At 48.0% G+C, this 14,451-nt stretch overlaps 1 protein-coding gene across 1 annotated transcript; it reads right to left on the reverse strand.

Moving 5' to 3' along the window:
- Positions 1-333: 333 nt before the first annotated feature.
- On the reverse strand, positions 334-2,048 carry LOC140113956 (G-protein coupled receptor 151-like). The gene has a single exon (XM_072132673.1). It carries the CDS (start codon positions 1,815-1,817, stop codon positions 678-680), a length of 1,140 nt encoding a protein of 379 aa, XP_071988774.1. The 5' UTR covers positions 1,818-2,048; the 3' UTR covers positions 334-677.
- Between the last annotated feature and the right edge of the window lie 12,403 nt (positions 2,049-14,451).

A 14,451-nucleotide genomic window follows, 5' to 3' on the forward strand; every position in this document is an offset into this window, starting at 1 on the left:
CAAAGGAGGAGGGAAAACTATGACAGGAGAGAAGGACAAAGCAACTTCCCAGGAGATGTGAGAGGATAGATGAGAAGAGAATAGAGAGGTGAAGAAGAGGAGAAGGAGGGGGAGGGGGTGCAGAGGTGACAGCTGGGGCAACATATACCTGTGTCCACTGGGGGGCGCTCCATCTAGATCCATGGCTCTAACACATAACAAAGCTCTGTCTTTTCTGACTATTCACCTGTTACCCCAGAAGACAGTAAAAGTAAGTGCCCCCCTCCCATATACATCTCTGCAGCTCCTCCCATTGAAGTGTAGGGAGCACTACAAATCCCAGAAGGAAGAGGAGTCACCAATCCATAGACACTTTATTTATAGATTCAGGCATTGTCCCTCACATGTCCCATCAACCATTTCTCTGCCCCCCCACCCCATGACATAGCCTACAACATAGAGAAGAGGGGGATGCTGGGGCCCCATCCCCGGGGGCAGCTACACTGGGGACACAACATTACATGTACATTACACAGCACCAGGGGCCCCTCACTCACATCTCATGTGGCCCCAGGGATGGCTGAGCCCCCATGAGCCGCAGGACTACAAGTGCTGGTCCTTCTGCCTGAGCTTGAAGACACTTCTGGTCCTCACCCCCTGCAGTCTCCTGGAGACCCCCCACCACCACACAGATGGGGTCAGGGCTGCTCCTGGTGCTCCCAGGGCATGGGGTCGGTCTCCTCCCCTGCGGTGGTGTTCCTGCGGTCCTGCCAGAAGTGCTCCACATCTGGGAGGATCTTGTCCTCCTTCATCTTGGAGTCTTGAGATGCTCGGTGAGAAGACATGGAGTGCAGGGTCTGGACTGTGCTGGGGCCATTCTCTCCTCTGGAGGGACCCGTGGTACCGCACTGTCTGCATGTGGTCCACACGTTCTTCAGCCCTTCCCTGAACTCCTCGGACACGGCCACGAAGACTGCAGGATTAATGGTGCAGTTCAGGAACAAGACCACCTGGGCCAGGATCATGAGGGCATTGGGGGGCTGCAGGAGGCCATAACTGCTGTGCCGGGACCAGACCCACACGATCCACTCTGGGAGCCACATGGCATCAAATGCAAGGCTGACACTCATAAGCATGGAGGTGACCCGGCGGCTGAGGGCCCGGGGGATGGGCGCCCGGTTCCGCATCTCCTTCCTGCGGAGAGCCCTCAGGTAGCAGCAGAAGGAGAAGATCATGGGTAGGACATAGGCCAGAAGAGGGTACACCTTACTGAAGACGTTCATAAAGTTGGAGGCATAGTCCGGGATGTGGAAGCCACAAGTCCAGCCCTGCCTGCCCCTGCGGAGCCGCGTGAAGAGCAGGTGCGGAAGAGGCAGCAGCAGGGACACCGCCCAGGCGCAGAGCAGCTCCAGCACCAGCCGCCTCCTGCGGAACCCCAGCAGCTTCGGGGGGGTCACCACGTGTCTGTAGCGGGCCTGGGCGATGGCCGCCAGGGTGAAGCTCTTGCCTGCCAGGCAGCTGTGCAGGAACCACTCGGTGGTTCTACAGACGAAGCCCCCGAAGAGCCAGGACTGCTGGGCATAGGTGGCAATGCGCACGGGGATGCAGAAGAGCAGCAGCAGCAGGTCGGTGGCCCCCACATTCACCACCAGGCAGTTCACCTCCGAGCACTTGCCCTTCCTCAGGTCGTGGATGAGGATGGCGACCAGCAGCAGGTTCCCCGAGAAGCCGATGACACAGATGAAGGTAAGGAAGAGCGGCAGAGCCACCCTCACTCCCGACCCGACTTCAGAAGACTCCAGGGATCCGGAGAACTCTAAGGAACCGGAGATGTTCATGGTCCTAAGTCCGACGCCGCTCACAGCTGACACCAGAGCATATCCAGGGCTCACACCAGGGGCCCCAGAGCCCTAAACATGAGGCAAGTGACAAGGGACGCAACTGCGAAAAGTGAGGGAAGAGCAGCCTCGATGTGCGGGGCGGAGGGCGCTCACTCCATGTGCACAGGGGTTAAGGCTTCCAGTGCGGCTTCTGGAGCTGTCCACAAGGTGCTGAAATGTAGATCCAGGAGAAGAGAGGCGGTGACAGCAGAGCCCCCCTCCCGGAGTGATGCCCCTCATAGCAGGGGGTGACCGCCTGGCACACCACCCTCATGCCACCCACCGCAGCCCATTGTATTAATGAGAATTCCTCAATAATCCCCGGATCTGCTGTAATCCCCATATAATCACCCGGGGGCTCCGGGATAGTGATCACAGGTGCAGCAGAGCCGGAGAGCTACAGGCACTGACGGGAGGAGAGACCGGGCCCGACAGAACCGGCAGTCCCATGTAACAGCACAGATAACACAGTGATATCTCTGAGTACAGATCATGTAGTAGATGTGTCCTGCAGTCCTATGTAACACCACAGATAACACAGTGATATCTCTGAGTACAGATCATGTAGTAGATGTGTCCTGCAGTCCTATGTAACACCACAGATAACACAGTGATATCTCTCTGAGTACAGATCATGTAGTAGATGTGTCCTGCAGTCCTATGTAACAGCACAGATAACACAGTGATATCTCTGAGTACAGATCATGTAGTAGATGTGTCCTGCAGTCCTATGTAACACCACAGATAACACAGTGATATCTCTGAGTACAGATCATGTAGTAGATGTGTCCTGCAGTCCTATGTAACACTACAGATAACACATTGATATCTCTGAGTACAGATCATGTAGTAGATGTGTCCTGCAGTCCTATGTAACACCACAGATAACACAGTGATATCTCTGAGTACAGATCATGTAGTAGATGTGACCTGCAGTCCTATGTAACACCACAGATAACACAGTGATATCTCTGAGTACAGATCATGTAGTAGATGTGTCCTGCAGTCCTATGTAACACCACAGATAACACAGTGATATCTCTGAATACAGATCATGTAGTAGATGTGACCTGCAGTCCTATGTAACAGCACAGATAACACAGTGATATCTCTGAGTACAGATCATGTAGTAGATGTGTCCTGCAGTCCTATGTAACACCACAGATAACACAGTGATATCTCTCGGAGTACAGATCATGTAGTAGATGTGTCCTGCAGTCCTATGTAACACCACAGATAACACAGTGATATCTCTGAGTACAGATCATGTAGTAGATGTGTCCTGCAGTCCTATGTAACACCACAGATAACACAGTGATATCTCTGAGTACAGATCATGTAGTAGATGTGTACTGCAGTCCTATGTAACAGCACAGATAACACAGTGATATCTCTGAGTACAGATCATGTAGTAGATGTGTCCTGCAGTCCTATGTAACACCACAGATAACACAGTGATATCTCTGAGTACAGATCATGTAGTAGATGTGTCCTGCAGTCCTATGTAACACCACAGATAACACAGTGATATCTCTGAGTACAGATCATGTAGTAGATGTGTCCTGCAGTCCTATGTAACACCACAGATAACACAGTGATATCTCTGAGTACAGATCATGTAGTAGATGTGTCCTGCAGTCCTATGTAACACCACAGATAACACAGTGATATCTCTGAGTACAGATCATGTAGTAGATGTGTCCTGCAGTCCTATGTAACACCACAGATAACACAGTGATATCTCTGAGTACAGATCATGTAGTAGATGTGTCCTGCAGTCCTATGTAACACCACAGATAACACAGTGATATCTCTGAGTACAGATCATGTAGTAGATGTGTCCTGCAGTCCTATGTAACACCACAGATAACACAGTGATATCTCTGAGTACAGATCATGTAGTAGATGTGTCCTGCAGTCCTATGTAACACCACAGATAACACAGTGATATCTCTGAGTACAGATCATGTAGTAGATGTGTCCTGCAGTCCTATGTAACACCACAGATAACACAGTGATATCTCTGAGTACAGATCATGTAGTAGATGTGTCCTGCAGTCCTATGTAACACCACAGATAACACAGTGCAGTCCTATGTAACAGCACAGATAACACAGTGATATCTCTGAGTACAGATCATGTAGTAGATGTGTCCTGCAGTCCTATGTAACACCACAGATAACACAGTGATATCTCTGAGTACAGATCATGTAGTAGATGTGTCCTGCAGTCCTATGTAACAGCACAGATAACACAGTGATATCTCTGAGTACAGATCATGTAGTAGATGTGTCCTGCAGTCCTATGTAACACCACAGATAACACAGTGATATCTCTCGGAGTACAGATCATGTAGTAGATGTGTCCTGCAGTCCTATGTAACACCACAGATAACACAGTGATATCTCTGAGTACAGATCATGTAGTAGATGTGTCCTGCAGTCCTATGTAACACCACAGATAACACAGTGATATCTCTGAGTACAGATCATGTAGTAGATGTGTCCTGCAGTCCTATGTAACACCACAGATAACACAGTGATATCTCTGAGTACAGATCATGTAGTAGATGTGTCCTGCAGTCCTATGTAACACCACAGATAACACAGTGATATCTCTGAGTACAGATCATGTAGTAGATGTGTCCTGCAGTCCTATGTAACACCACAGATAACACAGTGATATCTCTGAGTACAGATCATGTAGTAGATGTGTCCTGCAGTCCTATGTAACACCACAGATAACACAGTGATATCTCTGAGTACAGATCATGTAGTAGATGTGTCCTGCAGTCCTATGTAACACCACAGATAACACAGTGATATCTCTGAGTACAGATCATGTAGTAGATGTGTCCTGCAGTCCTATGTAACACCACAGATAACACAGTGATATCTCTGAGTACAGATCATGTAGTAGATGTGACCTGCAGTCCTATGTAACAGCACAGATAACACAGTGATATCTCTGAGTACAGATCATGTAGTAGATGTGTCCTGCAGTCCCATGTAACACCACAGATAACACAGTGATATCTCTGAGTACAGATCATGTAGTAGATGTGTCCTGCAGTCCTATGTAACACCACAGATAACACAGTGATATCTCTGAGTACAGATCATGTAGTAGATGTGTCCTGCAGTCCTATGTAACACCACAGATAACACAGTGATATCTCTGAGTACAGATCATGTAGTAGATGTGTCCTGCAGTCCTATGTAACACCACAGATAACACAGTGATATCTCTGAGTACAGATCATGTAGTAGATGTGTCCTGCAGTCCTATGTAACACCACAGATAACACAGTGCAGTCCTATGTAACAGCACAGATAACACAGTGATATCTCTGAGTACAGATCATGTAGTAGATGTGTCCTGCAGTCCTATGTAACACCACAGATAACACAGTGATATCTCTGAGTACAGATCATGTAGTAGATGTGTCCTGCAGTCCTATGTAACAGCACAGATAACACAGTGATATATCTGAGTACAGATCATGTAGTAGATGTGTCCTGCAGTCCTATGTAACATCACAGGTAACACAGTGATATCACTGGCTACTGTGAGGGGAGTGTAGCTATATTGGCTACTGTATGGCATCACCGGGACTACAGGCTACTGTGAGGGGAGTGTAGCTATATTGGCTACTGTATGGCATCATTGTAACTACAGGCTACTGTGAGGGGAATTTCGGTATATTGGCTACTGTGTGGCATCACTGTGACTATAGGCTACTTTGAGGGAAATGTCCCTATATTACCTACTGTGTGGCATCATCGGGACTACAGGCTACTGTGAGGGGAATGTTACTATATTGGCTACTGTGTAACATTACTGTAACTACAGGCTACTGTGAGGGGAATTTCGGTATATTGGCTACTGTGTGGCATCACTGTGACTACAGGCTACTGTGAGGGGAGTGTCGCTATATTGGCTACTGTGTGGCATCACTGTGACTATAGGCTACTTTGAGGGAAATGTCCCTATATTACCTACTGTGTGGCATCATCGGGACTACAGGCTACTGTGAGGGGAATGTTACTATATTGGCTACTGTGTAACATTACTGTAACTACAGGCTACTGTGAGGGGAATGTCATTATTTTGGCTACTGTGTAACATTACTGTGACAACAGGCTACTGTGAGGGGAATGTTACTATATTGGCTACTGTGAGATGATCCACTTGCTAGATGTGCACATGGGAATCATCCAGAGAAAATGGTGTAAATGATTAGAAAATGTAAATTTCCATCCAGACTGTAGGAGTAGGGGTGACCTGTGCTTATATATATGGAGTGTACAAGAATGATCACCTCAAATTAGCATTTAATTAGTGAAGGGAGACCGCTAGTGCATTTAATTAGTGAGGGGGCCACTGCGGGGGCATTTAATCCGTGAGGGGAGGCCGCTGCTGGAACATGTTATTAGTGAGGGGAGGCCACTGCTAGGATATGTTATTCGTGAGGGGAGGCCACTTCTGGGACATGTTATTGGTGAGGGGAGGCCACTGCTAGGACATGTTATTAGTGAGGGGAGGCTGCTGCTGGGACATGTTATTAGTGAGGGGATGCCACTGCTAGGATATGTTATTAGTGAGGGGAGGCTGCTGCTGGGACATGTTATTAGTGAGGGGAGGCCACTGCTGGACATGTTATTAGTGAGGGGAGGCCGCTGCTGGGCATGTTATTGGTGAGGGGAGGCCACTGCTAGGACATGTTATTAGTGAGGGGAGGCCACTGCTAGGACATGTTATTAGTGAGGGGAGGCCACTGCTAGGATATGTTATTAGTGAGGGGAGGCCACTGCTAGGACATGTTATTAGTGAGGGGAGGCTGCTGCTGGGACATGTTATTAGTGAGGGGATGCCACTGCTAGGATATGTTATTAGTGAGGGGAGGCTGCTGCTGGGACATGTTATTAGTGAGGGGAGGCCACTGCTGGACATGTTATTAGTGAGGGGAGGCCGCTGCTGGGCATGTTATTGGTGAGGGGAGGCCGCTGCTGGGACATGTTATTAGTGAGGGGAGGCCGCTGCTGGGCATGTTATTGGTGAGGGGAGGCCACTGCTGGGACATGTTATTAGTGAGGGGAGGCTGCTGCTAGGACATGTTATTAGTGAGGGGAGGCCACTGCTGGACATGTTATTAGTGAGGGGAGGCCGCTGCTGGGCATGTTATTGGTGAGGGGAGGCCACTGCTGGGACATGTTATTAGTGAGGGGAGGCCGCTGCTGGGCATGTTATTGGTGAGGGGAGGCCACTGCTGGGACATGTTATTAGTGAGGGGAGGCCGCTGCTGGGACATGTTATTAGTGAGGGGATGCCACTGCTAGGATATGTTATTAGTGAGGGGAGGCCACTGCTGGGACATGTTATTAGTGAGGGGAGGCCACTGCTAGGATATGTTATTAGTGAGGGGAGGCCACTGCTAGGATATGTTATTGGTGAGGGGAGGCCACTGCTAGGATATGTTATTGGTGAGGGGAGGCCACTGCTGGGACATGTTATTAGTGAGGGGAGGCCACTGCTAGGATATGTTATTAGTGAGGGGAGGCCACTGCTAGGATATGTTATTAGTGAGGGGAGGCCACTGCTAGGATATGTTATTGGTGAGGGGAGGCCACTGCTAGGATATGTTATTGGTGAGGGGAGGCCACTGCTGGGACATGTTATTAGTGAGGGGAGGCCACTGCTAGGATATGTTATTGGTGAGGGGAGGCCACTGCTGGGACATGTCATTAGTGAGGGGAGGCCATATTTTATTTAAGAGTAGCGGCTGCATTTTCCACCCCAGGCTTATACTCAAGTAAATATTTTTCTCCAGTTATTTGTGATAAAATTATATACCTCGGTTTATACTCAGATTGACATATATATACGGGAGGGGGGGGGGGGCACTCATTCCTAGTTACACCACAGTGTGCATAGTAACTTTTCTGACATTGGCCGCTGCTGATTGGACAAGGGAAGATTAGCATAACACACGCCTTCTTCTTCAGCTCCTCCTCTCTAACCAAACACAGATTAGAATGGTCAGATACTAGGACTGATATCTCCACAACTGCGGGGGCTAGAAAGAGAATCCAGAGAGCCCACGAATCTGCGTAGCCCCCTCATACAGAATGGATTATAATCTTCACATGTGAGGGAGGGGAGAGATCCTCTTTAAAATTACAATTTAGAGTAAGACAATGGGGCTCATTTACTAAGGGTCCGAGGACTGCGATTCCGTCGGCTTTCCCGAATATTTCCATTTTGCACCGAATTGCCCCGGGTTTTTGGTGCATGCTCGGATTGTGGCGCATCAGTGCCGGCTTGCGTGCGACAGAAATTGGGGGGCTTGGCCGTTGGACAACCCGATGGATTCGGACAAACCGCAGAATTTAAAAATGAAATTGTGTCGCAAGATCAGCACTTACATGCACCGGGAAGAGGAAGGTGAACTCCGGCCGACCTCGCGGCAGAAGCAACACATGCTGGATATTGGACGCACGACCTTAGTGAATTGCGCCGGACCCGAATCCTCGCCGGACAACGCACATCGGGGATTGCGGCGGGACGGGTAACTAAATCTGCCCCGGTGTTCCTATTGGAGGTTTCATTTTCCTTTTCTTGTGAGATTCTGGATTCTAATAAAAATAGTAGAAATATTAAAAAACCTAAAAAAAAATCTAATCACCTTTCCCTAGAACTGATCTAAAAAATAAAAAGTAAAAATCATAAACACATTAGGTATCAAAGTGTCTGAAAATCCCTGATCAAAATAGAACAACGGTTTTTCAACCATTTTTCAAATAATGCCCAAAGTTAAAAATTAAATAAAAATTGATCACAAGGTCGCACAGTCCGAAGAATGATAACATTGAAAACGTCATCAAAAGTCACAAAAAATGACACCACCCGCAGCTCCGGGCAACAAAGTATGAAAATTGGCGCCAGAAGATGGCAAAATAAAAAAAAAAAACATTTGTACAGGAGGTTTTAATTTTTGTAAATGTATGAAAACATTATAAAACCTGTATAAATTTGTTATCCCCGTGATCGCACCGACCCAAAGAATAAAGCAGACCTGTCATTTGTGGAGCACAGTGAAAGACGTAATGTCCAAGCCCACAAGAAAATGGCGCAAATGCGGTTTTTCACCAATTTCACTGCATTTGGAATTTTTTTCCCACTTCCCAGCACCAGATATTGAATATTAAATACCATCACTACGAAGTGCAATTTGTTACGCAGAAAACAAGTCCTCACACAGCGCTGTACAGGGAAAAATAAAAAAGTTATAGATTTTTTAGGGGAGGGGAGTGAAGAATGTAAAATGCAAAATTGAAGAAGGGCCTCAGCAGGAAGGGGTTAATGGTGTGACCTTTCATTGTAGTTGATGGTTTGAAATGTGATCCTTTAGATAAGATGTAAGGACAAGGAGAAAGGTTATCACATTATATTCTTCACTTACGTTCTTAGAACCAGGATTATTTACAATTATTATTTATTATTTACTATTATTATTTATTATTTACAATTATTATTTATTATTTACTATTATTATTTATTATTTACTATTATTATTTGGGTTCCGTTTGCATTTTGTCCGTTCTGAGACTTTTCATTTGTGTTTTTGTGGCTTTTTTTAATTTGTTGTTTCTTACATTTCAGTTTTTTCTGTTTTTTCATTAGCTGTTTGTATTCTCCATCATCACAATCTGAAACATCTGTAACCGTCCGGGAAACTGATGGAGACTTTGTGCCGATTCACACTCAGAAATTTCTTCTTTACGATTGATTTCGGATAAGTTTTTGTTGTTGTTTCAAGGTATTTATTTTATTTTTGATGAAAATCCTATAATTCTCTCCCAAATTTTTTTTTTTTTTTGGTAGTTGTAATAAGATCTTCTAAATTTTTTACAGTATTTCATTTTTTTTTCTTGTAATTGCTAAAAACACAGTGTTGTACAGTGTTATGTCCCATGAGGAAGCGGTGGTAACTATCGCCCACAGCCGAGGACCTAGGAGTTCTTTGAATGCGAATGTGTAATCAATTCTTATATGTTCCTTCATACTGGGTACACATCACATATGGCCACGGTGCCGCATTTATAGTCATCATGAGACACTGATATGTTCCCCATTAGCGTTTACATGCACTTTGCACTTACATTTTTTGCATTACATTACATTTTTGCACTTTTTCCATATGGGCCATGTCACGGGTGCTCCCAGGATCCCAGTCTCTGATCGCAGGTGCACCCATGCCTCTCTGTGTACCCTCGGAGCCCAGCACCGCTTACCTCCCCTGGCTCCAGCGCGATCTCTGCTGCTCGGCGCATACGTCCCCATCTCAAAGGGCGCGCGCATGCCAGCTCACTAAGTTTTAAAGGGCCAGCCTGATATAAATTCCTGCCTCTTCCTGTGACCCTTGCCGGATCTTCCAAATTCCCTGAAGAGAAAGCTCCCCTGTGTATCCTGTGATTCCTGCATGCCAGTCCGTTCATGTGATTCCTGAGTTCCTGTGTGCCAGTCCATTCCTGTGTGCCAGTCCGTTCCTGCATGCCAGTCCGTTCATGTGATTCCTGAGTTCCTGCATGCCAGTCCATTCCTGTGGTCCTGCGTTCCTATGTGCCGGTCCGTTCCTGTGATTCCTGCATGCCAGTCCGTTCATGTGATTCCTGAGTTCCTGTGTGCCAGTCCGTTCCTGTGTGCCTGATCCGTGTGCCAGCTCCTGTGATTCCTGACGTGAGTCCTGTATGCCTTCCTGTGCTATTCTACTGTCGTCATCCCGGGTACAGACAGACAGTCTCCTGTGTTACTACCTTGGCAGCCACCGCGGGCTTGTTGCACCTGTGGAACGACCTGGTGGTACCATGCCGCAGCTAGCCCATCCCGATTTGCGGCAGGCTCTGGTGAAGAGCGGGTGCCACTTAAACTCCAGTCCCAGGTCGGCTAGTACCATCTCCCGCGGTGGTCCAGAGGGTCCACAGACTCCCAGACCTGACCGGCCAGATGGCAATACAATCTTTTTTGGAGTGTCATCAATAATGTTTTTAATTATGTGTGTTATTTATTTTTATGGGATTTCTCTCAAAGTATTGACTTGTTGGACCTGAATACTCTTGATTCCCTTTGTGGTTTTGTACGCTCTAGATACATCTGAAGATTTCACTCTTCTATTGATTTTGTGCTCAGCAGTGTCTGGTCTTCCACCAGGAGACATTAGATATTTAGGCCCGCAGTGTGGACGCCACCTGACCTTTCCGTGGTCTCTCTTGTAGTTTGTCAGCAGGTTCCTCTTGGCTTGGAGAAAGGTTTATGGACATTTTGTGGATTTATATTAATATCTGATCCTCTGTTACAGCTGTGAGTTATTTCTCCTTGGGGGATCCTCCTTTATCTTGTGCAGGGAGAACACAGAGATGATTATATGGTGAGGTCTGTGGCGTGGGAGAAGGGGACCAAGAGATCCTAGGAAGATGTGTGACCACTGGACAGATCATGTGGATAGACATTCAGTCCGATTATTTATCTCAGAAATAATTTCCTTTATAGTAAATGCAGTACACACTCTTACCTGATGTGCAGATGAATGGGTCTCAAAATCACAGGCTGGAAGATTCTTATAACTAACAAAGAGATACAGAAGACTCACTATTTGGAGGTGTAAATCCTTCATTTTACGCTAAATGTCTATAATGTCATTCCACGGTAAAACCAGCACAAAATGGAGAAAACTGGGGCAACAACCCACCAGAGACCAGGAACAAGTTGGAGCAACAATCCACCAGAGACCCGGGACAGACTGGAGCAACAATCCACCAGAGACCAGGGAGAGACTGGAGCAACAATCCACCAGAAACCAAGGAGAGACTGGAGCAACAATCCACCAGAAACCAAGGAGAGACTGGAGCAACAATCCACCAGAAACCAAGGAGAGACTGGAGCAACAATCCACCAGAGACCAGGGACAGAGTGGAGCAACAATCCACCAGAGACCAGGGACAGAGTGGAGCAACAATCCACCAGAAACCAAGGACAGACTGGAGCAACAATCCACCAGAGAACAAAGAGACTGGAGCAACAATCCACCAGAAACCAAGGAGAGACTGGAGCAACAATCCACCAGAGACCAGGGACAGACTGGAGCAACAATCCACCAGAGACCAGGGACAGACTGGAGCAACAATCCACCAGAGACCAAAGAGAGACTGGAGCAACAATCCACCAGAGACCAAAGACAGACTGGAGCAACAATCCACCAGAGACCAAGGACAGACTGGAGCAACAATCCACCAGAGACCAAAGACAGACTGGAGCAACAATCCACCAGATACCAGGGACAGACTGGAGCAACAATCCACCAGAGACCAGGGACAGACTGGAGCAACAATCCACCAGAGACCAAAGAGAGACTGGAGCAACAATCCACCAGATACCAAGGAGAGACTGGAGCAACAATCCACAAGAGACCAAGGACAGACTGGAGCAACAATCCACCAGAGACCAGGGAGAGACTGGAGCAACAATCCACCAGAGACCAGGGACAGAGTGGAGCAACAATCCACCAGAGACCAGGGACAGACTGGAGCAACAATCCACCAGAGACCAAGGACAGACTGGAGCAACAATCCACCAGAGACCAGGGACAGAGTGGAGCAACAATCCACCAGAGACCAGGGACAGACTGGAGCAACAATCCACCAGAGACCAGGGACAGAGTGGAGCAACAATCCACCAGAGACCAGGGACAGACTGGAGCAACAATCCACCAGAGACCAGGGACAGACTGGAGCAACAATCCACCAGAGACCAGGGACAGACTGGAGCAACAATCCACCAGAGACCAAAGAGAGACTGGAGCAACAATCCACCACAGACCAAGAAGAGACTGGGGCAACAATCCACCAGAGACCAGGGACAGACTGGAGCAACAATCCACCAGAGACCAGGGAGAGACTGGAGCAACAATCCACCAGAGACCAGGGACAGAGTGGAGCAACAATCCACCAGAGACCAGGGACAGACTGGAGCAACAATCCACCAGAGACCAAGGACAGACTGGAGCAACAATCCACCAGAGACCAGGGACAGACTGGAGCAACAATCCACCAGAGACCAGGGACAGACTGGAGCAACAATCCACCAGAGACCAAAGAGAAACTGGAGCAACAATCCACCAGAAACCAAGGAGAGACTGGAGCAACAATCCACCACAGACCAAGGAGAGACTCAAGCTACTGCAACATTCCCCACCAAGGCCTAGCCTTTCTTCGGTGGCTGTAGACAGCCGGGGCCCAGAATACCATAGTGGTGGCTTATGCGACCTTTGGCATGCAATAGTCACAGTGCTTAGTATATGGACCGGAGGATGGGTCCACAGCTTGGCAGGTCTCCAGCAGGTGGTGTGTGTGCAAGAAATATGGAGGGAGAGGTTGATGCAATGGTTTCTCCCTGGGGCAACCTCTGAGGTGCATATGGGAATCTCTCGGTGATGGAGCATGGGGAGCCCGTGATGGTGAATCAGCCTGATCCAGGGATCACATGGAGGCAGGTTGTGCAAATCTTACTAATGGTTCCTTATTGGAACTTGAATAGCAAGCAACAGCCTAACATCAGCAGTAGGTCCAGCAGGCTGGAAAGCTGGTAGGAGAAAGCTGGTATGCAGGAAGGGTTGCTCACAGCCCGATAGTAGCCTGGTCGATGGATCCGAGTCCGGACAGTGTACCTCTGCTCTAGCCTAGTCTCCTGACTTGCCCTCAGGTATCAGACAGCGGCCGGAGGTACCTCTTCTTTCTGGTAGTGGGTCTGTATGGCAGCTCGGCAGGAAATGCACACTGGACCCGCTTCTCATTCTGCTCCTGGAATGTACTAGAACTTCAGACAGACCATGTGCTCCTGCCCACAATGGGTTCTTATACTCCCATGGCCAAGTGGCAGCACTCTCCAATCAGCTTCCAGCATGCTTTACAATAGTACAAAGGATATCATTGGTTAACAACATTTCACCTGTTAACTCTTGCCCTCCCAGGCAGTTTCCAACTGTAATTAGAAAGTTTAGCAGCGCAGTAGCTTCTGAGTGAGTTGTGCAGGCTCACCTGACAGATCCTGACAAGGAGAGGGCGCTATATGCAACAACTACCCACCCTATGCATTGGCAGGGTTGTTGCACAACCATCCACCAGAGACCAAAGAGAGACTGGGGTTACAAATCAGATGGGGGAAAACATCCATAAAAGACTGGGGCAAACTGGAACAACTATATACCAGTGACTTGGAGCAAACTGGAGTAACAATTCACCAAAGACCAGGGAAAGGCTAGAGAAACAATTCCCCAAAGCCTGGGGTCAAAATCCATCAGAACCTGGAGTCAAACAGAGGTAAAAATCCATCAACAGCTGTCAGCAAACTGGAATAACTATTCACCAGCGACTGCGGACAGATTTGGGCCACAATCCACCATAGCCCAGGGGCAGACTAGGGTAGCTATCCACCAGAGCCCAGGGGCAGACTAGGGTAGCTATCCACCAGAGCCCAGAGGCAGATGCGGGTAGCTATTCACCAGAGTCAGGGGCAGAGTAGGGTAACTATCCACCAG

The sequence above is a fragment of the Engystomops pustulosus genome, chromosome 1 (assembly GCF_040894005.1).
Source record: "Engystomops pustulosus chromosome 1, aEngPut4.maternal, whole genome shotgun sequence".
Taxonomy (NCBI): Eukaryota; Metazoa; Chordata; class Amphibia; order Anura; family Leptodactylidae; genus Engystomops; species Engystomops pustulosus.

Coding starts and splice junctions, on each gene's coding strand:
- LOC140113956 (XM_072132673.1), bottom strand. CDS start 1,817: ATGAACATCTCCGGTTCCTTAGAGTTCTCCGGATCCCTGGAGTCTTCT.